Below are 21,605 nucleotides of genomic sequence, written 5' to 3' on the forward strand. Positions count from 1 at the left end.
TTCGTCTCATGCAAGATTCACATCGTTGAGGGCAACGCAAACGCAGGCCTTATGATGTCCATTGTACTGTCGGACAGTCTCTCCAGAAGCAAGTTCCCAAAGTCGAGCGACGTGATCCGAAGACGCTAAGAGCGCACGCAGTTAATGGCTATCACAAGGAAAGGTCCTACCGTGATCTTACCGGTAACAAGGTAGGCAGAATCAGCACTAAAGGCACAATCCCATACCCATCTTTGGTGTCCTACCAAAGTCTTCTCTAATTTGAATTCAAATGTCGGGCCGATTGACCATATCTTAACTGTTGTGTCAGCCGAACATGTTGCTAGAAGCCTGGATACTGCGTTAGGAGAAAACGCAAGTTGACATTTGATGATGACTTACCTTACATCGGGACTCAGGAGACACCTTGTGAGGTATTTATTATGTGCTTGAAACTTCGTCACCGCTTGGAAGCGGGGGAGACCAGAAGCATCGTCATTGATCTTCCAGACATAGACTTTCCCCTGTGTGGTCTATCTGAGTTGAGAGGTTAGTCAAGATTAAACTTGCACACTTTGTTGTTTCCGGCGACCAGACATGATCCATCGAATGCAACACTGACAGAGCGTATTGGGGTATCCCCAGCAGGTGCCTCGATCCCAGATAAAGTCAGGACGACGGGCAAGAGTTCAACTGGATAACATACCAGTTCCAGTGTACATGAGTTTTCCGCCAGATCCCATTGTCTGATTACGCCAGCTTGGTCACAGGAAATTAATTCGCCCTGGTTCGGATGAACGACCACATCATTCACTAGAAAAAAGAGCCAGCTCATCAGCATCGAAGTAACGGTGGCGGAGCTGTTCTCGTCGACCTGGCGATCCATTTTCATATGTTCGATACAAGTGCGATGTCCTGGAAGCATGATAAGCCAACTTCTCGGGTAGCGGCCTACCAGGGACCCACCTTAGATCCCATATCTTTATTGTGCCATCCTCGCTACCAGACACAACCCATTTCCCTTCAGGATGAAACGACACCGCAGTAACGTTGTTTGTATGGCCTTCGAATGTAACGAGCTGGTAGGCTCCTAGTTTAAGGGGGGAAAAGCCGATGAAAATCATCATGTGTATTCACCGACTTGGAAGAATTTCCAGCTACTTCATATACCATTATCCGTTTGTGGATCCCAGCAGCTAACAGGCGCTTGCTGTTGATCTCAGCGATGAGTGAAATTAGGCGATAGGTGATTTTTCAGTACTCGCTCTGGGGATACCGCTAATCTGTTTATTTGCTGGTGTGTCCGCGTAAGTACACTTTAGCTTGTTGGCTTGGGAAATAAACTTCTTACCCCAGCTTCATCCCTGGTGATGGTTCGTGAACAAATCCCACTCCAGGCTTCCCAAAATCGTATCTCGTGATCGTAAGATCCTGTTACTAGAACAACAGAAAGGTCTTGTTGTTGCGTGGGCTGAGAATAGCTGCTGTCATGGACAGGCATTTTAGGGAAGTTGATAGGGTCTAATCACGGGACCTAATCGCCGATCCTACCTCCGTAAACATTTTCTAGAGAGTTCTTAAAGCAGTGAAGCGCAAGATACGCCTTGTAACACACATAAGAAAGCTCAGCAATGGTGAAATGTACTAACAAAGGCTGTGGGAAGGAGTTCGACGAAGAGGCAAACTCGGGCGACGCGTGTTCATTCCATTCTGGAGGCCCAGTGAGTTCTAGGGTTTGTCGTGAATGCATTACTTATGATTCGTGCCTGTGATATTTAGATCTTTCACGAAGGTCTCAAGAGTTGGGGCTGCTGCAATGATGTGAACAAGCCTGTCCTCGACTTCGATGACTTCATGAAAATCCCGGTGTGTAACTACTGCGAGAGTAACAAACCTTTGAAGAATAAGCATACCCACAGCTGACTTAGGGGTGCACAAAAGGGCGTCATTCTTCTCAAGCTCCGAAGCAAAGTGCGCCACAAACGTCCACCATTTCTACCCAGCCAACAGCGTCGCAGCCTAAGGTGAAGCCCATCACAACGACATCGGAGAATGGCGTAGAGACCTTCAAGAACGAGCAATTATTAATGATTTCTCAATTGAGTCTCAACCCTACTCCATCCGCAACCCCACCACCACCTGTGGAGGATGAGGATGATGTCGATGTTGGTGTGTCGCCTGGCGCTAAATGTCTGCGTCAAGGATGCGGAACAGAGTTTCTCAGCCAAAAGGAGAGCCGGATAGAGGGCGGAGAGCATTCTGTTTGCACATATCACCCATTGCCTGTACGAAACCGTTTCATCGCTATTCGAAATTAGTTAATATCCTCCTGCAGCCCATTTTCCATGAAGGGAGCAAAGGGTATATGTGTTGCAAACGGAGGGTGCTCGACTTCGACGATTTTCTCAAGATAGAAGGTTGCAAGACAGGGAAGCATGTGTTCGTGAAGAAAGCGCTCGTTGGGACTTCAGTGTGTTCTCGCTCATACTCACTTCACCCGGCCAGGTTGACTGATGGAGAACCTCAAAACAGGGCCAAGAATTCGGGGAGTTTGTCAAGTGCCGTATTGATCATTATCAAACACCTGACAAAGTCCATGTCTCCGTCTACGCAAAGAAGGCGGACAAGGACCAGAGCAAGATCACATTTGCCCCAGATGAGGTTAGCAAGCCATCTTTTTGTCGATTCCCGGTATCTCTTAAATTCCATGTGCTGTCCAGATCCACCTTGACCTTTCACTTCCGCAATCAAAACGATTTATGCAGACGCTGACCCTATATGACTCCATTAATCCGGACTCATCAAGCTTCACCTTTTTTGGTACAAAAGTGGGTCTGACCCATTCGATCCGCCTCGCATTGTTTCTGTCTACTAACCTTGGTCTAGGTTGACCTTCTACTAGATAAAGCCTCCGCTACCTCTTGGCCATTCCTGGAAAAACCCTCTGAGGCGACCATAGCAAACTTGCCCCCCGGATACGGTTTGACCTTCGGAGTAGGCGGTAGAACCGGTGCGACGACGCCCGTGTTCGATTTAGACAATAAGGTAAAAGCTGAACCGAAGTAGCACCGTGTGTCTCGCTTGTTTGATACGGAGTGGGAACCAAAGCAGTCACAAATATCAATTGTCCAAAGAAGGGAGGACGTATTAATCGATATTATCATGACAACTCTAAATGGCACAAGTAAGCTACTCTAATTTTCTTGTCAGACAAGCCGTCCCGGCTTTTCTATCACGTCGTAAGTTTGAATGCGGTCGCCGTCTTTGAAGCCTGCAAAATTCGTGAATGACATCCCGCATTCTGATCCTTTCCGTACTTCTGTGATGTCTTTTTTCAGTTGCTTCAAAGTATCGAGAGAACCTGACAGACGACTATTCAGCATGACGTGAAATTATGAAAGTTCTGGAAACTTACCATTGTAAACCTCTCGTTCGCCTCGAATGATCCTAACTTTCTTATGTTTTTCGATAATCCCATTCGTTACTCGGCACCCAGCAACACTGATAATGCTCTTCTGCTTCCCATGGATTTGGAACAGCTGCTGAACGAGAGCCTCACCGAGGACGCGGTATTCCACAATTGGAGGCAAAAGTTCCTGCACTTTCGACCTCACCAAATCGATAATTCGGTAAATGATAGAATTGCATTTTATCAACACTCCCTGCGATGAAGCATAAGAGAGAACTTTGTTGTTGGGTTGGACGGAGAATCCAAGTATCATGCCTCAACATCCAAATAATATCAAGGATTGCCGAAAGGACACTGATGGAGAAGTCAAATTCACATACCATCAACGGCTTTGGCCATATCAACGTCCGCCGCGGTGGGTTCTCCAGCATTAGCTTGGATAATGCGAACCTTCGCCAAGTCGTTCCCTATTCCTTCAATCGACCCAACAATTGCCTCTACGGAGCCACTGACATCCGCTTTGACAATAAGTCGCAACTCTTTGACACTGGATTGTGGTGATGTCGAGCTACAAGAAACAGCGTGCAGCAAGCCAGCCTTCGTTGAAGTAGCTCCTTCCCTTGCTTCTGCACGCTTCTCATTGATGCACTCAACGTCCGCCTGAAGGGCTTTCATCTCGAGATTGCGCTTTCGGTTCCGAGTTGCCGTTTTGACTTCATGTTCTTTGCCTTCCAGAACCTCATCTCCAGCCAGGGGGAGTTCCTTCCATCCCGAAACAGTCACAGGAGTCCCAGGCAGTGCAGAACAAACAGGGTTCCCTGTTGAATCTGTCATTTGGCGTATGCGGGCCCATGTTGTACCAGCAACCACATGGGAGCCAGAGCTGAGAGTACCATTCGTGACCAAAATAGTGGCGACGGCCCTTCAAACGACAGTTTCCTATAATCAGCATGGGATGGGCAGAGTGGAAAAGGGAACGAACCCTCTCCCCTTGTCCACCCGACTCTCCAAAACTATTCCCTCTGCTGCCCCATCCACTCGTGCTCGGAGTTCCTTTATTTCGGCGAGAGTGGCCAACGTCTCCACCAGCTTATCCAGACCCATACCAGCCAGCCCAGAAACTTCTACGCAAGGGACGTCTCCGCCAAACTCTTCGAGTTCCACGCCCTCGGCAAGAAGCGCGTGTTTAATGACAACCTAATGAACTAAACTAGTGAGGAGACACCCAAAGATCCACTGATAGTCGACATACAGGATCTGCGCCAGGCTTATCCATCTTGTTTAGGGCCACAACGAGACCTATATTTCCCTCTCCAGATAATTCACTCTGCTTTGCTAGAGCAATAACCTCACGAGTCTGAGGCATGACCCCGTCATCAGCAGCAACGACCAGAACAATGATATCAGTGGAGTGGGCACCACGAGACCGCATCGCAGTAAATGCTGCATGGCCCGGAGTATCCAGGAATGTGATACTTCCAAGAGTATCAACAGAGGGGCCATTGGAAATGACTAGAGAATTCACTGGAACGCTAAATGCGCCAATGTGTTGTGTAATACCGCCAGCTTCTCCGCTTGCAACTGATGCCGAACGGAGAGTGTCTAGTAAAGTCGTCTTTCCATGATCAACATGACCCATAATGGTGATAACGGGGGGTCTGGGAGGAAGTAGGGATTTATCAGCAAGAGAGGGTCTGTGTCGATGTCAGCCACGTCTACAACACATCACTATAAAGCGACTTGCGAAGGGTAGAGGTCAAATGCAGCCTCCTCGTCTACGATTGGGTTACGATTAAACTCGATTGCAAGCAGATATGCGTCATCTGAAGAAAGCACTGCAACAACAATCGTAGGCTTCATGGGAGCAGGCAAAACGAAATAACATACTATAATTCGAGTTAACATTGGCCATACCGTTATTTTCCATCTTCGACTGCAAACGCTCTAGAAAAGCTGGTGGGTGTACGCTCCGGACGAATTGTGCAAGAGAATCTCACTGTGCGGCACCCCAAGCGAGCGAGCGAAATTGGCTACCGTAATGTTCTTTGGTATGTAAACGTTTTTCTGAATCTTGTTCTTCGTGGTAGTCTTCTTTGGCTTCTTGATTGCTTGTGCCAGAGTAGTATGCTGAAAAAGGCCATTCCATTGTCGTCGCTTGTTTGAGTGCTCCGGCTCAGTCTCGGCGAACTTACGGCTCCCTGTACGCTTCCCTCTGTTGATCACCTTTCTCCCTCGATATTGAGGGTCTTCCTCAGACCAAACACCTCGGACGACTTCCGGTGACTCCAGGCCGCCGGTCCTCGGCCGGTGAACCGAGGAAACCGATGAGGACAATGGGATAGGGGGACCTGGGGGCACTGGTTCGTATGTCCAGAGGGGAATTGATGCGAAGGAACTCTGTGAAACCAGTCAAACTTACCATTGCGTCGTGATTTTGTCCATTTAGATAAGGCTTCTTTGGGTGGCTTGCTACTACCAGGACTCAAGCTGAGCCTCTGAGGGGTTGGCTCAAATTCGATCCGCGGTGCAGGAGGCGAAGGAGCAGTAAAAGCAGTCTGCGCCGGGCAATGGTTGGGTGTGGAAGATATGGTCAGACTTGGTGAATCAAGCATACCGGTGGACGGGGTAGCCTTAGACGTGTTCCGGCATTCCTAACAGCCGCCCGAGCGGCGCTCATCTAAGTCAGAACACGAGCGGATAGGCAAACCGTTCAATAAAACTCCGGGAAATTTCGTTTGTCACAGGCACAGCCACGCCATTCAGCTTCTGTAATAAGTAATCTGAGTACTCGTGATTCTACTTATGTAAGCACTGGTCTCTTTCGGATGGGGGTTCAAGGTTTATCTACATTCGTGAAGGGAAAGCCAAGTCTAGCGGAAACCGTAGTTTTTGAGCAAGGGAGCTCTCGTGTGAAAGAGGTGTTGGTGGTGGATGGCTACTCGTAAGGCGTTCAGCATTGTCTTAGTCCAACGAACCTCAGTTGCGGCTCACGCGCCTGTCCTCAAGCTTCTTCTATACTTTGCAGACTCAATGCGGAATCCCTTGGGTTTATGGAGGAGAGTATGGCGCGCTCAAAAGCGCTGTTGGACGGGTGTGCAGGGCGTGGCTGTCCGTCGGTCTTACCCCACATTTTGTCTTTGACGGTACTTCCATTTTAAACCTCTTTGAAGCTGATTTTCCATGGCCCTCGCAATGCAGGTCCTGCATCGGAGATAAAATTTCCAGTTGTGAGGAAAAGAATACAGCAGACTCGTATACATGGCGCCAACCTCTTCTTCAGGACATCATCGGTTTCTCGATCTTCCTCTAGCTTTCTGAGCGCGCATAGGATTTCCGTCCCATTTGCCAAAGACGCCTGCCTCTCCGCGATCAAGGATCTTTATTCTGAAGGAGTCCGTTACTTCATATGCGACGGCGAAGGGGATCCTGACTGCGTCGCTTTGGCTGCCATCCACAACGGATATGTGTTGGCGCAAGATTCCGACTACTATATCCTGAATGCCCACCACAAGGGATACATACCCTTTGACGAAGCAGTTTGGATTGCAACGCCAGATGATTCAGAATCAATCCTGGATGATGATGGATTCCAAGGGGCCCGTTTGAAGAAGCCCAAAGCCACGCGTCAACTGTCCGGCCCATGCCTCAATCCGCCTCAAAATTTCGATGTTTTCTCTGTTTCTGTCTACCATCCAGCGAAGCTCGCTGAAACCCTTAGGATCAGTCATGGACTCCTTCCTCTCATGTCCTCCCTTCTTGGCAACGACTTCACCCCAGACTTCACTTCCACATTTTTCCCAAGGTCCATGTCGGTTCCTGACCGTGTCCACAGAGTTGCTTCTGTCATTCATGATATTTTTAATCCTACCAAGAAGCCTCATAGACGCAAGGCCCCTTGGTTGCAAAGCGAAGGAGGCGACAACGTCTCTGCACTCATCAACGCCGCCATTTCAAACTTGTCGTTAAGAAATCTCAGTGAAAAGGAGGTACTTAATATTTCGGACATCATTCGTGATGCTATCTTTCAATACCTCGTTCCGGTGGATCTACCAGGTGTCGGACCATTCGAGAATTTGATCGTTAGTCCAGCCAATGATAGTCAGCTGCGAGTTCAGAAGTTGTTTACAAAGGCTTATCGTGCTGGGGACTTGCATAATGACATCTTGGGATGCTATACGTCTGCCACTACATGGCCGCTTCCGTTTCTTGAGGACCCCGATGTTCAAAGTCCCGCAAATTTCATTGGTGGATCAATTCGCAAGTGGATGTACGCCGCTTTGGCTAGTGGCCTTGATGGTATTGGAGATGAAGAGGAACCCGCACATGTGGAAAGCCAGATTGTGACTGGGGAAGACGAGGACGAACTCATTGACGTGGTGGAGGAAATCAGCGACGAGGAAAATATCGATGAGGGTTTTGAAGGATTATCGCAGCACGCCGACGAGCGGTCACGGGAGGACAGCCAAGATCCTTTGCTTGCATTGCGTGACAAGCTCCAAATACTTCAAATCCACGCGCCTCTCCATGAACGTCCCGATGGATTGGCAGCTGTGAATCGGTCCGAAATAGCGGAATCGTTCACGTCGAGCAATGTACCGAGGAGGACTGGTCCGCGACATGTGACGGAGTACATCCGTCATGGTCTTCGCCTTGTCGCAGTGCCTGTGCGGATCGCACCGCTTCACGAGCTCGTGTCTTCAGCATTGGCTACAGATGACGTTCTGCGAAGTCTTCCCATAGAAAACCGTCACGATGATGACACTCACCCTATTCAATTGCAGTCAGTTTCGTCCCGATTGGAAATATTGCTGATGGCACTTTCCTCGAACACCTCCCGCATGCGAGCATTGCCTTCGCAGTGGATCCTCCTTGCCTCCGCCTTACGTCACACGATTATCACCGTCTCCCTGTCCATGTCTCACTCCACCCCTTCAAGACCTAGATGGACGGTGTCAGAAGGACGGGCCTTCCTCCTCGCCTGTTCCCCTGCGCAAGCTAATGGAACACAAGGGGTAGAAGTCGCCCCACCAGCGGAGCTTTCTGCGCGCTCTATTGTACTCACCTCTCAAATTCTTGCAGCCCTCGAAGCTGCAAACTTGCTCGCTCGGGCACTACTCCTGGGCGATACCCATCCCACTGAAGATGGTACGGGGGATTCAATTGATCTCTCGTCCATTCTGCAATTCTCTGGCTCACAATTCCATGCATTCCTGGCACGGCAGCCATCCAGCGTGGGGTATCACGACGCGCATTCCTCAGCATCTTTGGGGCAAGAGATCAGTTGTGTCCTAGAAGCAGTGATGGAAGGACTCCTAGAGCATGGGCACGTCGTAGGAGACACCCGCGGGGATGCTAAGACAAGAGGAGAGGCGCGTAAGGGGAAAAGGCACAGCATCACTGCCGAGTCTTCTAAAGGCAAAGGTGTAGGAAAGCAGAGTTTGCACGGCACAAAGCGGGGCATGTTCGATCTGCTTGCTAATTTAAATGACTTTTGAAATGTAGAGCTGTATTTGCGGGTCAACCTTTTTTGTTTTCTTTCCTTTTTCTTACTTGTATTTTCACTTGCTGTCTGATCAACTTCAGTGTTACAGTTATCCTGAGATCTTTCGAATGCCCTGTCGGATCCGTCACCTGTGAATCGCGAACACCAATGTATGATGCAGATCATTCCTTGACTCCTCTCACCCCGCGAGCCAGACCTCATTGCCGTGCAAGCCTCTTGTTCGGTATCAAAAGATCATAATACACATGACGTTCGGAAATTCAATCGATGAAAACATTTCGGGCCTGCTGAGCGTGACAGTGTGGGGAAGCTATTGGACACATTTCCACGCATAAGGCGTTGATGGGGGCGTGTCGGTGTGAACCCCCCCATAGCCGAAGGTGGAAGCAGCCATGGTTGCTCAGTGGGCGGTTTCCACGGCGGCGTACTGTATAACTCCCCAATCAGGGATAGGGTCTGGCCAGGCAGTAGCAGGATTGGTCCACCACTTAAGGGATAAGCATCAGCTGGAGCTCTTATCATGAGAGTACGCAACTTACTTCAGAGTCATCTGAGTGAGGGAAGGAAACAGGAAGAAAACACTGGTTAACCATCTGGCAGGATCTAGGGAAAGGGAGGCGCGCACCGACAGGATCTTCAGGAGTACTAGTTCCCTCATTTTCATGGTATGGCACCTCCGAAGTTTCGCGCTCTTCGGGAATGTTCGTCAGATGAAAACCTACGAATAAACTTATTGCTAAACGTACTAGGTGGAGCCGAACCCAATATCTCATCCGGCCCTCCGACTTTGTAAGCCAACAAAGTCTTAAAATCTTCGATATGGATACTTTCCGTATCCTTCAACCATTCCCAATCTTCATCCGTCATCTCATAACGAATAGACCGCAACAAACTCGGCAACTCCTCGATCGGCAGCGAGTCCTCGGGCAGATCCAGAGTTTCTCCGTCATCGAGTTGGAACCAACCAATGTAATTCGCACGACAGTCATAAAAGACTTGCGAAAACGCTAATTGGAGAGAAAGGTTACTTGAGAGAGAGAGCGAGTTGGAAAGCCGGAGCTTACCTTCCTCTTGATCTGCATTTAGAGAACCCAAAACACACACACACACAAATCAGTTTCCAAGTATCCTCAAAAAAGGTTAACTGCTGTGGCACGCACAAGAAGACTATGAGAAGGACGTGATTAGTGACCAATGAAAGTGATCGATCAGCAATCGAGGCAGTAGGCAAATTCGTGAGGTAGCATTGAGAGCAGAAGCCATTAGTTGTTTTCGCCACGAGCAAGGCAAAAGGGGGGACATACCAATTTAGTTTCCGACATGGGTAAAACTGGGTGGGGAACAGAAGTGAACACGCGTTGCAGAACTGACGTTATCCAGGTGAGGGGGATGGCCTTGAAGAAAACCAGTTTTGCCGCCAACTCTTCGTCTTAAATATCAGCGGACCCCAAATGTTTCAATACTCCGCTTGCACTTTCCTGAAGCAGACAACAAGGAGCAAACCTCTGCTCACCTGGAACAGTGAATTTGAGGTGCGCGGGACCGACAAAGGTGATATCATATGAGCATCCATATATAGAAAATCATTATGAGCTCTTTGTTCAAGTGGATTGACAAAGCTGGGTTTTGTGGCAGCGGAACCCATGCGTCCAGAGAACCGACCCGATTTGGCGATATACAACGAAATTATGGCTCATTCCTTGATAGGGCTTGATGGCACGTTCGCCGCGCGCACCCTGTGGCGTGTGGCGTGAAGGCATTTATTGAGGGACTTTGGCAGCACGATTGCATACATTTGAAGGGTGGGGCATGGTTGCAAGACAACTTTTTGGTATGTCGAAACAGCTAACGAGAAGCTGCGCTATCGTATATCGCTGCTGTTCCGAGGGTCCACTCTCGGGCTAGTTTCATGCATGCTCATTCTCTTGAATTACAACTTCAATCAAGAGCCCGCGAATCCACCTCGATTAAATCACCAGAAGGCGACAAGAGTTCCGAGGAAATAAATGCACTAGCAAGGTACATTAGCGACACTTCCTGACGTTCCGTACGCGCACTGCGCGGTCTGGGTTGGAGCCATTTGCGGAGTACACGAAGTTGCATGCTGACGTCCATTGATCCGCACGTCGGAGTGGAACGCCATCTGCACGTCGAAGGCTTGCTGCGGTCACCATAAATTATATTACCTAAAGTCTCAGAAGGATCCGAAGTATGACGCCTCAGAAGCATGCCCATTCGGAATGTTGGTCAACATTATTAGCCATGTGTTGATTGGAGTTATATACAAAGGAAGCCTTCTCCTGGAAATTCCAAACGATTTGCGAAAATGTGGAAGTGTCGGATGCCGAATGTTGATAGTGGCTGCCGGTCTACTTTAGTAGAGGCTGGGATCCTGCCTAGGCTGTTAGGAGCGTTGACACAAGGCAAAGGATTCTCAACCGCCAATGATCGAGCATGAGTCGAAGGAATGGTGGCTAGCTCAGAGCAGCCGGCAACAAGCGTTGAGCTGTCACCTGCGGCTGTTGTGTAGGGATGACCGGCATGTCCTTCGTGGACAACGGGTCAGGAATGGCCAATCATAGCCCAGATCCCAAGCGTGACAGATCGGTAATGTTGTGGTGAGGCGCAGTAGCAGAGTAGTGAAGACGTTGCCATTTAGAAGGTCTCTGTGAGGTCAACGGAAGATGCACACTTCCAGCTACCAATCTCCGGTGGTGCAGCGGTAAGTGCCAACTGACTGATCGCAAGATCGATCGCTAAGAGGTTGACTAACAGGACAATGGAAGCGTGTTTGGATCGGGGAGAATATCGGAGAAACGAATACATTTCGTCACCTGAACAAAAAGCTGCGCGGCTAGTGAGTGTGATTCGGGTACCGGCTCGGTTTCTGAGAGCCACTTCCGCTACTGAGTCTCATCTGCCTTCATCGTGCGGCACGCGTTGGACTTTTTACTCGATATAGGTGATCAGTGTGGTGATAACCACCAATACCTATGAAACTAGTGGACATTAGACATGTCCCTTTCTGCGGGCGACAGCCAATGTTGACGACCGGATCGCTCGGCTTCATGTGATAGTCTGTGCGCTGGCGTGGAAACCTAGCCTGCATATATTCTCGACATCGTAGCAGAGTGATGATCCCTTGATAAGGTGTTGCAGGATTTGAGAAAAGGATAAGATAGCATTCGTGCGTGCCTCGGGTTTCTCCCCAGAGGGGGAATAACTATTGCCAGACACATGAAGCATGGAAGGCATCTACTCTCTCGGATGGGTATCTGGGCAACAACTTTGACCGAAGTCTCATCTCATTCAAATCATCTCGACACCCTCACTCATTGCAAGTCAATTTGATCTGGCGCGTCCAGTCTCCTTGGTCCCACAATAGACCTGATTTCTAGAATGCTGACCAGTTCAGTGCGCAGGTGTAAGGCTGCAGTTCGTGCGCCCGCAAAATTAGTTGGTGACGATGCTGAGTCGCCCAGACGGGGTGGAGGCCCGTGCGCCAACCTGTCACATGGGGGATCCAATAGCGCTCGAGTTATTTTTCGAACGATCAACGTCGGATTTTGAAGCTTATATGATCGATCGTTACGATCGAAGAAATGAATTTCTGAGACATTTGACAGATTTGATTTCACTACTCGCAAACAGTCTCCCCGCCATGAACATAAGCCTAGCTCGGATATGCTGTATCATTCCGCCTTTAACCTCTTGCTTCCCTGAGGATACGAGTCGTGATTTAGTTGGGTAGGCGCTCAGTCAGCAGGGCTATTGGAGAGGGGAGAGCACGGTGAAGTGCCACGTGGCGCAGCCTATCCCGGAGATCATTCCATGGGAATTGACGAATCTGCTTTAGTAGAGGCTGGGATCTTGCCTAATGAACGAACAGGACTAGAAGGGCGTGCATCGTCATATGTGCCTGGACATGCATAAGGCGTAATGACTTCAGAGCTGCTAAAGATTGACATGTGCGCCGCCGGTTGGACCTCCGGGAACGTCAGCATTAGGTCGGGGTCCACGCGGAGTGGCGCGCGATGCTATGGGTGATGCAGAGTCAGTCTGGCCCCCACCTCCTTTACCACAATAACGAAAACTACCTCGAGCTCGTCGTTGAGCCATGCGGGTGTGCATGATCGCTATCCTTATCTCCCTCTTGAATTCAGCGAGGGTCTCGTTGTCCTATTATAACATTCAAAGTTCAGATCTACCGCCCATAAGAGTCATCCCACAACAGGGATTTCTAACAATGGGAAGAGAAGGCATACAAGCACAATACGCTACCATTGTTAGTTTGGCTCCAAATCCATAACATTTGATGCCAAGCCTCTTACACTCATCACAAGATCCCAGATTCAAGGGGTCGAGCGAGCATTTCTGGGGAGGCAGGAGCGTATACAATGTCCGGAGTGTCGAAAGAACGATTAAACGAAGCGCAACGATCTTCACATTGCTTCACACTCACCTTTTTCCGAGTGCGACAGGCCCAACAACCTTGATGAATCCCGTTGCGGGCTCCAAAGCGATTCATATTGCCGCTTGAGAAGACCATGGAGCCTTGGTGGGTATTTATGCAATCGAATGCCCGGATAGTCCCTGGCTTGGGGTTCGGCTAAAATCTCAAAAGGATACCCATAGCGGCCTACTAATTGAGAAGCTGCGCTGGATATACCTTTCCAGGAGCACTTGCGGCGGTGGGTGTACGCGTTCGGTGGTTATGGGACCGCTTGCCGATACCCATGTAGCTCAAAAAGTGGCTCCAGGTTGAAGAGTTTCACCAACAAACATACATAGTGTCAAAGAATTCACAGGTGGCCACTGAAAGACTCTTTTACTTGATGTCGCCCCTTGGGGGGAGTATGTTACGCACAACATTCCAGTTTGCGGTACTCCTGGCATGCATCAGAGTGATTGAACTTTAGCGAGAAACAAGGCTCAATTCATTCACCTCGCTACCAATTCTCTTCTGCAAAAGAAGAAGCGTGAAGCGGCAAGACCTGTGTGAGTAATGGTAATCGCCCAGAACCTAATGCACTCGCGAATGGGGACGTTCTGAGGCATGATCATATTTGAAACCACAGCCTCATATACTGGAGATGGAAACCTGTGCATTGACTAATATCAAGAGGTTCCCGCGTCATCCCCTTGGCTGGTTAGGCGAACGGAAGATCCAAGGATTAACGCTCGGCGAGAAGCTATCCGAGCCCTGGCTGACTGATTTCATCTCAATGCGAAGCAAAAGGACTGCAAATCGAATTAGGTATACAACGGAGAAAAATACTTAACAAGATAAATATCTCGACCCCACCAACGTTCCCTACTCTTGGTAGATTCTGACCATCCCACCACCCCACTTCTCCATCAACCCTCTCCCAGCCCCTGTCGGCTGACTAAAGGCAACTTGGCCCTTGCTCGGATCCAAAACACAGCCATGAATGGATGTGCGTGTGGCGGCGTTGAGAAGATGCTGTGCAATACCTTGGTGTCGATACGAAGATGCGGTAAATATGCGTGGAATACCGAGCGGCGTGGGTACAGGATTGGGTAAACAGAAAAGTCCCCCACTTTGGGACCCATCGGTAGAATCCTGTACGCAAACAAGGCTATCCAGATTTATGCCTGACCGGGAGAAAGGTGTGTTTTTCGCGCTACTCTGCTCATTCGTTAACGAAAATAAGCGTTCTGGATCGACAACTTCCATTGCTGTCTCGATGCGCTGGGCGATGAGGCACCCCACAATCTTTTCACGCAAGGGATGTGCACCCGGAGTGGGGACGAGAAAGAGATAGGCCTTGGATTGGGAGAGGACATCCGGAGTGAGATCCGGTGCAGAGAGCGTGAAGTTGACTGTTTGTAGGATGATAGAAAGCTGACACAATCGGACGTATCATGTCAGTCGGGGGTCGTGTTCGGTAGAATAGCTACGATACTCACTTTAGACCCAAGTTTCCCAGAGGCGTCCGCCCTAAAGGCTACAACTCTTCCTCGCATTTTATTATTCTTAAGCGGAATGTCCTTTTCGATGACCTCAACTTCTTTGCCTTCCACACGCGATTCCTCCCGTCCCCATTCCGATCCTTTTGATACGCGCACGCAATACTTTCGATGAAGATCTTCGTCCTCTGGTGCACCATGAGTGTACGATAGTCCACATGAGTTGCATTGACGAACGGATGTCTGGGCGAGTGTCAAATGGAGCTGTTTAAGCTTTGGTATCTTTTTCGTTGCGACATTGCTGTTAGGGTTATAACGCGTTGAAGATGGATTGGATTGTGTTTTGGGCTTCTTTGCGGGTGGCTGAGTGATAGTGTTGGTCCTGGTGAAGAGTGCAGTGAACTGCGACGCGTCGCGTTTACGTTTCTTAGGTGGCGATAACAATGCCTCCAGCGGATCAGATGAGTACTCCGAGCGAGGAGAGGATGGAATGGCACGCGTAGTCACTGCCGAACGTCCGTAAGTACGCTTGACAACTGGTCTGAACACTGTGGACATGAGTTACGGACGTGACGGAGGCGAGGAACGACTGTTATTGTTTATTTTCGCCGACGCACCGAAATCTTCGGAAACAACTCCGGGATTTTCATTTACGGCATCGAGCCGTCCTCACCCCTGAACATTAGTCACAACGCACGCGAGCGACAAGCGGAACCATGATTGCTGCACCGATACCGGTCAGGCCGTATCTCGTTGCCGCAGCACCAGTCATCGTCAAACATACCCCAACCCTGACAGAAGCAGTTGCTGCCATATCGCTTGAGGAACCTTTACCACGTTCCTCAGATCCAGTCCAACACGAGAAACCCGGCAGGTGTGTGCTTCCATCTCCGAAAAGCGTCGGTGTTGCTAAGACGGATGCGCGTTCGCCCCACTGGAATAGTGAAGCCTTCGTTGGCTTGCGCGATGAGGCTTTGGAAGAGTTCTTGGGGATTCTTCGACCCAATCCTTTGTTGAGGCAAGGTCGCAGATCCCACTCGACCACAACGTCCAGTGACTCCGGCTCATGCTCCACCTCTGAAGGATCGTCTCGCGCAAGCACAAGACCCCATCCATATCGCCAACCACACCATACTCACGCTCACCATGCCCCCAATGCAAAGCGCTCGGCGACGTCTGCGACAGGTGACCCGAGCGGTCATTTCGATCCCGCCGATGGACACCGCCACCAGCACTCGCATGATCGCCGCCGCCGTAAGCATCTCACAATCGACAGCAGCGTTTTCAACCTCAAGCATTACTCTCACAATGAACCGTCAAGTTCTCTTTCGTTCGGACACCACCACCTCAGTAAGTTGCCCTTTTCACCTATACAAACGCCTTCTCTGACTTGTAACACCTGCTCTTTGTCACTCATGCTGCAGTGCCCTCCCCAATCTCACGTTCACACACTCGAAATCCATTTCTCCGGCATGCCTCGTTGGATACCCACTTCCATACCTCCCGACGTGGATCCCCATCCTCATCGCAAACATGCTCTGAAGGAGTATTAGAAGATTCTTTCACGCCCCACTATCTGGAGTCCGTGCCAGCCCTAACGTTATGTAACCGATTGCGCACGTCACCGAGCCGCTGCCTTTCTGTGCCTCCCCCGTCGTCCCCCCTGGATGTATGCGCGACGGAGGACAACACCACCCACTAGCGGAAATTGCTTGGTTCAGCTTACATGTCCATGAGGAATATGGTACGGTCGGACGGACGGCGGGCCGAACGTTACAAGTCGATCATTGTTGTAGACAGAATGGGAGCAACGATGCCCATGCTCTTGACGAGCTGACAAACACCTAGTATCTCCCTTCGAGATTGTATACCCTTGGATTGGGTTGTCATTTTGCTTTACTCTGATACGCCAAAATTTACCTCATCATAGATGATTTACCCCAAAATTGGGGAAACTTCGTTCTTCGTCTAATCAGTACCATTATATCTTGTATCTATGCCCAGCTTTTACACACGCCCCTGATCTTGTGCTCCTATGATGTTACTAACCATTTCCCTATCTTCGATCCCCGCTATTCCTCTGTCCTCTCAATGACCAAATCCATTGCTTAAACTACGGTGTCCAACCTGAAGTGAAATGGCAATGATCCGCCGGTTCAGAATGGTCAGTCACCTAAACCCATAAGTACAAGGGTGGCATGGACTGCACGCCGCGAATACTCCCACGCTTCAGGCGAATAACGCCTTCTTGGTTTCCACCCATAAATACGTTGCAGTCGGCCCTATTGATTGGGAAGCTTAAGTCGAGGACGTATCGATATCGATGTAAATTGTAGCCTCCAGCCCGATATGTATCCCCAGTTCATAGAGAAAGCTAGGATGCAACGCGCGGAAATCTCATGAACGCTCAGACCATATCCCTTGTCCCAGTAACACCTCGTTCCCGTCAATGAGACGTACATGATAGCTTATGGACATGAAGGAAATCACCGTGGCTAACGACGCCCGTACAATTGTCTTGATTAATTTTTACATAACGTCGTATTGATGTGAGATACCGCCGATATCAATTTTTCATATTTCCATCTGTCAGATGGAATTTCTCCCTTCCCCTCCGAGCTCGAGTGCCAATAATCAAGACCAGGGATAGCACCGGCGGCCCATGGCACAATTAGTACAGCGCTTATTATTGATACTTGATAGATAACAGAACAGACCATGCAGGCTCATATGTCAGACCAGGCAAGACTTGAGCATCATACCATAGCCAGAAATGGTTGATCGAAATTTGGAATGCGCTGATGGCGACCCGGTCCCAGACCTGTGAGGTAAAACAGCATTTTCTGCGATTGACGGTCATACCAATAACATATACAAAACGAATCGACAGACTCAGCCTTCAAACAGAACAAGTTCATCTTCCGTTCTTAAGTGCCCCTTTATAGATATAGATGCACTTCAGATTCTTGGTAACGACGTACGATCTCTCCCCCTCGATCAGGAGAAAACAATGATAACAAAAATGTGTGCTGTAGAGAGTAAAACACCAAACTTCCTTCGCGCATCGCATCAGATCAGCAGCGGACTTGCTCTCTCCAAGTCTCTTGATTTGACAAGGAAAACGTCGAGGTAGATATTCCTGCTTCTAAAATGCCCTCTGCCGCAGAGGGACGAAGAACATCGCCTAGGACAGGCAGGCCTAGGTGTTGCGTTGATGATGCGAGATATGGTTGTAAAGCAATGAACGGGTTTTAGTCGTCTGCCCGTTCACCGGAAATGCCGTCCGTCTGGTAAATGGCCCATAGGAGCCATCCACTCCCTCTCGAACTTCTATGTAAGTATGACAACAGTGGCCCTGATAGTATAGCACCAGTCAAATGGCCGCAACTTTGGCCTCAGGATGTCGCCCGCCACGCTCAGGCAGGTGACTAGTACTGTGGGGAATGCCGAGGGCCTGAAGCTTGCTTACGTAAGCAAGCAATCTCCGAGTGCTACACCGTGCGCGAGCAAGAAAAGGATAGCAAAGAGCGCGCCCGTACGTGGGACTCATGGCCCTTGATCTGTGGAATCATGGGGAGGGCAATTGAACTCTCCTCAATAATGTGAAAGAGGTGGAAAAAGAGATTCACAACTCATAACAGAATCTTCCATCCCACTTCATTCGCCCTACCAATCTTCATCGTGCCCGCCCTAGGGTATAAATGTCGCGCTTGTGTGGTATGTTCATCACACGATCACACGGGATCGTATGCATACTCGCCTGGAGGATCGAATATAACCGGGGGCGTGTATAAGGATCTCCCCATGGCTGCCCATCTGCTGAAGTCAGCACAATCAGCGTGACCATATCGGCCAGCTTCTTGGGAATGTGGGACCCCTCTCTCCTCAATCACACCTTGTACAAGTGACGTTAGGCTGACTCGAACGCTGGGCAGGCCATTGCTATTAGCAAATAAGACAGAAGAGTCCTCGTTATTTAGGGACCAAACAATTGTGTGTTGCATGCGATGTCATGACTTAGAGGTGGCTCGGGTTCGTACTCTACTAAGCAATGCCGGAATGGACCAATCGCATGTGTGTGCTGTTGTCCTTATTTACTGGAATTTTGATGCGGTAATGTCAGAAGGCGCTTTAAGCATCTCGTTAGGTGGATCCGTGCATTTCAGTGCACATCATAACTCTGCCTATCACGACGAACACTTGGACGATAAGAAACTAAATGCCGAGGGCCTATTCCGCCCATTCGGTGGTTCTGCTGTACCTTCGCACAGGGGCTATCAAGGCGAGGAGAACCTGGACATTAGCATCGTCGGGGGTGAGTTGGACGATGCTTGCCTTGTTCACCAGGGAGTGGGTTTGTTCAATCAACGTGGTCGGTTAGTGTACCGTTTGAGCTGTTTGGGCAGGCAGCACGGCCACCCCTAGGCAGAGAGCTCACTCTCAAGCGTAGCAAGGGGGTTGAGATGCGCAACCAACTCCGAGTGCGCTCTACCTAGACTGAAGCAACGATTGTGCAGCGGAACGCTGCCGATGCGGATCTGAGCAACACCAAAGTTATCACTAGCCAGCTACAGAGTCGTTGCCTAGGTTTACACCGGGAGGAGCCATCGACCTTATCCCCACTGAGGCAGACAAAACTAGGAGCGAGTCCGAACGGGTGGTACTTTCGTTATTGACAATAAAGCACGGAACGGATTGAAGGTTGGCAAAACTGGCATGTTTATGACGAGGTCGGGATTAAACCATGTCAAGGATGAAGTGGTGGTGACGGGAAACTCGACGGTAAGGGCTGGAGTTATAGGTCCAACTCATAGCGGGTCCTTGCATGCCTTTACACATGTAATGGCTCTTGATCTGATGCAGTACGGCACATGTCGACGGAGGGAGCGAGCTCTCACTGTCGGCCACAGCGTTCCGAGAGTACATGACGGCCTCCCATCATACGTTGGAAAAGGGATTCCGACAATGGATGGAGGCTCAATACCGTTCGAGGACTCCCGCTGCAGTGGGCCGCTGCACTGAGCCCCGAGACCCTTCTCAGATTTGGGACACCCGCGAGCCCGCACATTCACATGATGAGCTGCAGTACCCTCAAGGAGGACCGGAAGAAATGCGACACGAAAACGTAACGTTCTAATATAGTTCACATATAGTTCACAGTCTGGTTTTTAATCTCAGCAGTCAAATGAAATTGATTGACCTTTTCCAGACCAAAGGGATTTACTAGTTGCTACTGATACAGCACTTACTCATTAAGATGACACTGGCTAAAGTCGCTCATGCTCCACCTCTCCTTGTAGCTTGGGGATGCCCATGGTTTCGACGCTGGAAAATGGAATTCAAGTCACTGCGCCTTTGCTTATCACACTCTTAGCATTCTGACCTTGTTTACTATTGCGCCGAGTTGTAGAAAACAATATCGCCCCACTCTAATGATTATGCATACTTACTACGTCATAAAAGTTGTGCTGTTCCCGTGTGTGGGGGTGGCCCTGGCCGAATTCAAATGGGGGGAGTTGCAGTGAATGGGTGATCAGGAACGCAATAAATCCATGTGGCCCGTTGGGAGGAACGACGCATCACTGTACATTGCACCTATATTACCAATGAGACCGGGACGCCACTCATGATGAGGAATTAATCGAGCTGGAGTGCGATGCGCCAAGCGCGCAGTAATTTCCGGGTTTGGAGGCTAGAGGTTGCAAGCACCAGCACAAGGTTTGGCCTATGGATTGTGGAGAGATATTTGTACCCTGGGGGATGAAGAATACCTGTGAAAAAAGTAAATGGTCAAAGTGGAGATAAGAACATCAGAAGTTCGAGGAAATAAAAGCACCCACGTTCGAGGGAAATGCTCATTCGCCTCAGATAGTCTTCTCAACTTGCTCCCATTTCTCAACTATGTTTCGGACCTGGTCCCTTATTTTTCCCTTGCATGTATTGCACCCCACCTCTTGTATCAGCTTCTCATAACATGCACCAAGCCAAGCGCCAGTGATGAACGGCTCGCCGCGGCACGCAAGTTGGGCACCCAAGAGGTAGTATGACGTCCTCAATCTACGCTGCTTTACTGAATCGCATGCTGGCATGTCCTCATGTATATCAGGAAGTTCCTGTAGGAGATTCTTTAGCGCGAGTAGCCTGTTGTCGTGAAGCTTAGAGAGACGGAGCATGTATGTTGGGCCGATAGCTACGGCCGTTGCCTCGTCGATGGAAGGAATTGGCGTGCGGAGGGCGTAGAATGAAGATGGTACCGCGAGCTCCTCAAACGAGTTGGAGGCCGCAATTTTGAACACTTCGAGGGCATCAGAGTTCGGATCCGCCACATGTGCGATGAGATCCGTGAATATCTCTGATCCCTGCGGAATGTTCTCAGATAGTGAGCATCCATATCCTCTCAAGGCTCTGAATGTTTCGGAAATGGTAGGAAGATCGGGTGCATAGAGGCGGGAAGATATTTTCTGTAGTAGAGGGACATCAGCGAACGGGCTAGGCCCGGCTGGAATAATGACCACCTACGTAAAGAATATGTAACATGCAATTGACGACGGTGGAAGCTTCAGCGATCATGTATATCGGCAGTGAATCGTGGGGGCCTGTGTTCATATCGCCTGCGAAGATCCCACCGAACCCATTGTCAGACTTGTATTCAAGGAGATGCCTATGAACATAGAATAAAACACCGTCCATGGCTTTGAGCACTATATCAGGAGGGTAGTTATACGGAGGAGGGTAAGTGCGTCGAAGATGGAACGCTGTGGAAACCGGAACCAGACTGGGCAT

At 49.6% G+C, this 21,605-nt stretch overlaps 11 protein-coding genes across 11 annotated transcripts; 4 read left to right on the forward strand and 7 right to left on the reverse strand.

The window, feature by feature from the left end:
* Positions 1-6: 6 nt before the first annotated feature.
* EI90DRAFT_2918315 (WD40 repeat-like protein) lies at positions 7-1,480 on the reverse strand (the record flags this gene model as incomplete). Its single annotated transcript, XM_039054649.1, has 10 exons — positions 7-125; positions 182-330; positions 382-503; positions 554-631; positions 686-792; positions 854-894; positions 946-1,058; positions 1,117-1,185; positions 1,241-1,273; positions 1,331-1,480. 10 exons carry the CDS (start codon positions 1,478-1,480, stop codon positions 7-9), a joined length of 981 nt encoding a protein of 326 aa, XP_038916695.1.
* A 130-nt stretch (positions 1,481-1,610) lies between these two features.
* On the forward strand, positions 1,611-3,045 carry EI90DRAFT_2918654 (HSP20-like chaperone; the record flags this gene model as incomplete). Its single annotated transcript, XM_039054660.1, has 7 exons — positions 1,611-1,700; positions 1,759-1,845; positions 1,908-2,264; positions 2,315-2,449; positions 2,512-2,640; positions 2,700-2,807; positions 2,866-3,045. 7 exons carry the CDS (start codon positions 1,611-1,613, stop codon positions 3,043-3,045), a joined length of 1,086 nt encoding a protein of 361 aa, XP_038916696.1.
* A 78-nt stretch (positions 3,046-3,123) lies between these two features.
* EI90DRAFT_3054779 (initiation factor 2) lies at positions 3,124-5,332 on the reverse strand. The gene is made up of 7 exons (XM_039060108.1): positions 5,276-5,332; positions 5,133-5,223; positions 4,641-5,082; positions 4,371-4,585; positions 3,769-4,310; positions 3,395-3,703; positions 3,124-3,340 (listed from the first exon to the last, which is right to left on the reverse strand). Exons 1-7 carry the CDS (start codon positions 5,313-5,315, stop codon positions 3,186-3,188), a joined length of 1,794 nt encoding a protein of 597 aa, XP_038916697.1. The 5' UTR covers positions 5,316-5,332; the 3' UTR covers positions 3,124-3,185.
* An 881-nt stretch (positions 5,333-6,213) lies between these two features.
* EI90DRAFT_3154174 (uncharacterized protein) lies at positions 6,214-9,132 on the forward strand (the record flags this gene model as incomplete). The annotated part of the gene is made up of 3 exons (XM_039065916.1): positions 6,214-6,329; positions 6,395-6,531; positions 6,587-9,132. 3 exons carry the CDS (start codon positions 6,214-6,216, stop codon positions 8,881-8,883), a joined length of 2,550 nt encoding a protein of 849 aa, XP_038916698.1. The 3' UTR covers positions 8,884-9,132.
* EI90DRAFT_3054785 (uncharacterized protein) lies at positions 8,924-10,291 on the reverse strand. The gene is made up of 7 exons (XM_039060109.1): positions 10,196-10,291; positions 10,052-10,058; positions 9,956-9,967; positions 9,638-9,898; positions 9,517-9,582; positions 9,431-9,441; positions 8,924-9,378 (listed from the first exon to the last, which is right to left on the reverse strand). The coding sequence occupies exons 1-7, from the start codon at positions 10,211-10,213 to the stop codon at positions 9,292-9,294; spliced, it is 462 nt and encodes a 153-aa protein (XP_038916699.1). The 5' UTR covers positions 10,214-10,291; the 3' UTR covers positions 8,924-9,291.
* A 2,390-nt stretch (positions 10,292-12,681) lies between these two features.
* Positions 12,682-13,919, reverse strand: EI90DRAFT_3054794 (uncharacterized protein). The gene is made up of 3 exons (XM_039060110.1): positions 13,354-13,919; positions 12,989-13,265; positions 12,682-12,928 (listed from the first exon to the last, which is right to left on the reverse strand). Exons 1-2 carry the CDS (start codon positions 13,438-13,440, stop codon positions 13,083-13,085), a joined length of 270 nt encoding a protein of 89 aa, XP_038916700.1. The 5' UTR covers positions 13,441-13,919; the 3' UTR covers positions 12,682-12,928; positions 12,989-13,082.
* On the reverse strand, positions 12,764-13,048 carry EI90DRAFT_3054795 (uncharacterized protein). The gene has a single exon (XM_039060111.1). The coding sequence runs from the start codon at positions 13,020-13,022 to the stop codon at positions 12,846-12,848; it is 177 nt and encodes a 58-aa protein (XP_038916701.1). The 5' UTR covers positions 13,023-13,048; the 3' UTR covers positions 12,764-12,845.
* Positions 13,920-13,999: 80 nt separating the features above from the next.
* Positions 14,000-15,414, reverse strand: EI90DRAFT_3154176 (uncharacterized protein). The gene is made up of 2 exons (XM_039065917.1): positions 14,823-15,414; positions 14,000-14,757 (listed from the first exon to the last, which is right to left on the reverse strand). The coding sequence occupies exons 1-2, from the start codon at positions 15,378-15,380 to the stop codon at positions 14,206-14,208; spliced, it is 1,110 nt and encodes a 369-aa protein (XP_038916702.1). The 5' UTR covers positions 15,381-15,414; the 3' UTR covers positions 14,000-14,205.
* Positions 15,415-15,462: 48 nt separating this feature from the next.
* On the forward strand, positions 15,463-16,971 carry EI90DRAFT_3054802 (uncharacterized protein). Its single transcript, XM_039060112.1, has 3 exons — positions 15,463-15,696; positions 15,766-16,172; positions 16,247-16,971. Exons 1-3 carry the CDS (start codon positions 15,539-15,541, stop codon positions 16,522-16,524), a joined length of 843 nt encoding a protein of 280 aa, XP_038916703.1. The 5' UTR covers positions 15,463-15,538; the 3' UTR covers positions 16,525-16,971.
* Positions 16,972-18,938: 1,967 nt separating this feature from the next.
* On the forward strand, positions 18,939-19,959 carry EI90DRAFT_3122702 (uncharacterized protein; the record flags this gene model as incomplete). The annotated part of the gene is made up of 2 exons (XM_039063535.1): positions 18,939-19,137; positions 19,733-19,959. The coding sequence occupies 2 exons, from the start codon at positions 18,939-18,941 to the stop codon at positions 19,957-19,959; spliced, it is 426 nt and encodes a 141-aa protein (XP_038916704.1).
* A 727-nt stretch (positions 19,960-20,686) lies between these two features.
* Positions 20,687-21,605, reverse strand: EI90DRAFT_2918614 (uncharacterized protein; the record flags this gene model as incomplete). Its single annotated transcript, XM_039054658.1, has 2 exons — positions 20,687-21,283; positions 21,342-21,605. The coding sequence occupies 2 exons, from the start codon at positions 21,603-21,605 to the stop codon at positions 20,687-20,689; spliced, it is 861 nt and encodes a 286-aa protein (XP_038916705.1).

The sequence above is a fragment of the Cantharellus anzutake genome (assembly GCF_015039405.1).
Source record: "Cantharellus anzutake strain C23 chromosome Unknown EI90scaffold_20, whole genome shotgun sequence".
NCBI classification, from domain to species: Eukaryota; Fungi; Basidiomycota; class Agaricomycetes; order Cantharellales; family Hydnaceae; genus Cantharellus; species Cantharellus anzutake.

Bases quoted from the DNA above. Each gene is read 5' to 3' on its own strand.
- EI90DRAFT_3054794 (XM_039060110.1), bottom strand. From the start codon at position 13,440: ATGGTCTTCTCAAGCGGCAATATGAATCGCTTTGGAGCCCGCAACGGG. The intron at 13,266-13,353 runs GTGAGTGTGAAG...CTGCCTCCCCAG, and splicing joins CCTGTCGCACTCGGAAAAAG to AAATGCTCGCTCGACCCCTT.
- EI90DRAFT_3154176 (XM_039065917.1), bottom strand. From the start codon at position 15,380: ATGTCCACAGTGTTCAGACCAGTTGTCAAGCGTACTTACGGACGTTCG. The intron at 14,758-14,822 runs GTGAGTATCGTA...CGATTGTGTCAG, and splicing joins CTGGGAAACTTGGGTCTAAA to CTTTCTATCATCCTACAAAC.
- EI90DRAFT_3054779 (XM_039060108.1), bottom strand. From the start codon at position 5,315: ATGGAAAATAACGGTATGGCCAATGTTAACTCGAATTATA. The intron at 3,704-3,768 runs GTATGTGAATTT...TTGGATGTTGAG, and splicing joins TATGGCCAAAGCCGTTGATG to GCATGATACTTGGATTCTCC. The intron at 3,341-3,394 runs GTAAGTTTCCAG...GTCGTCTGTCAG, and splicing joins CGAACGAGAGGTTTACAATG to GTTCTCTCGATACTTTGAAG.
- EI90DRAFT_3054785 (XM_039060109.1), bottom strand. The intron at 9,583-9,637 runs GTACGTTTAGCA...ACATTCCCGAAG, and splicing joins ATTGGGTTCGGCTCCACCTA to AGCGCGAAACTTCGGAGGTG.
- EI90DRAFT_3054795 (XM_039060111.1), bottom strand. From the start codon at position 13,022: ATGCACACCCGCATGGCTCAACGACGAGCTCGAGGTAGTTTTCGTTAT.
- EI90DRAFT_3054802 (XM_039060112.1), top strand. From the start codon at position 15,539: ATGATTGCTGCACCGATACCGGTCAGGCCGTATCTCGTTGCCGCAGCA. The intron at 15,697-15,765 runs GTGTGTGCTTCC...CCACTGGAATAG, and splicing joins CAACACGAGAAACCCGGCAG to TGAAGCCTTCGTTGGCTTGC. The intron at 16,173-16,246 runs GTAAGTTGCCCT...CTCATGCTGCAG, and splicing joins GTTCGGACACCACCACCTCA to TGCCCTCCCCAATCTCACGT.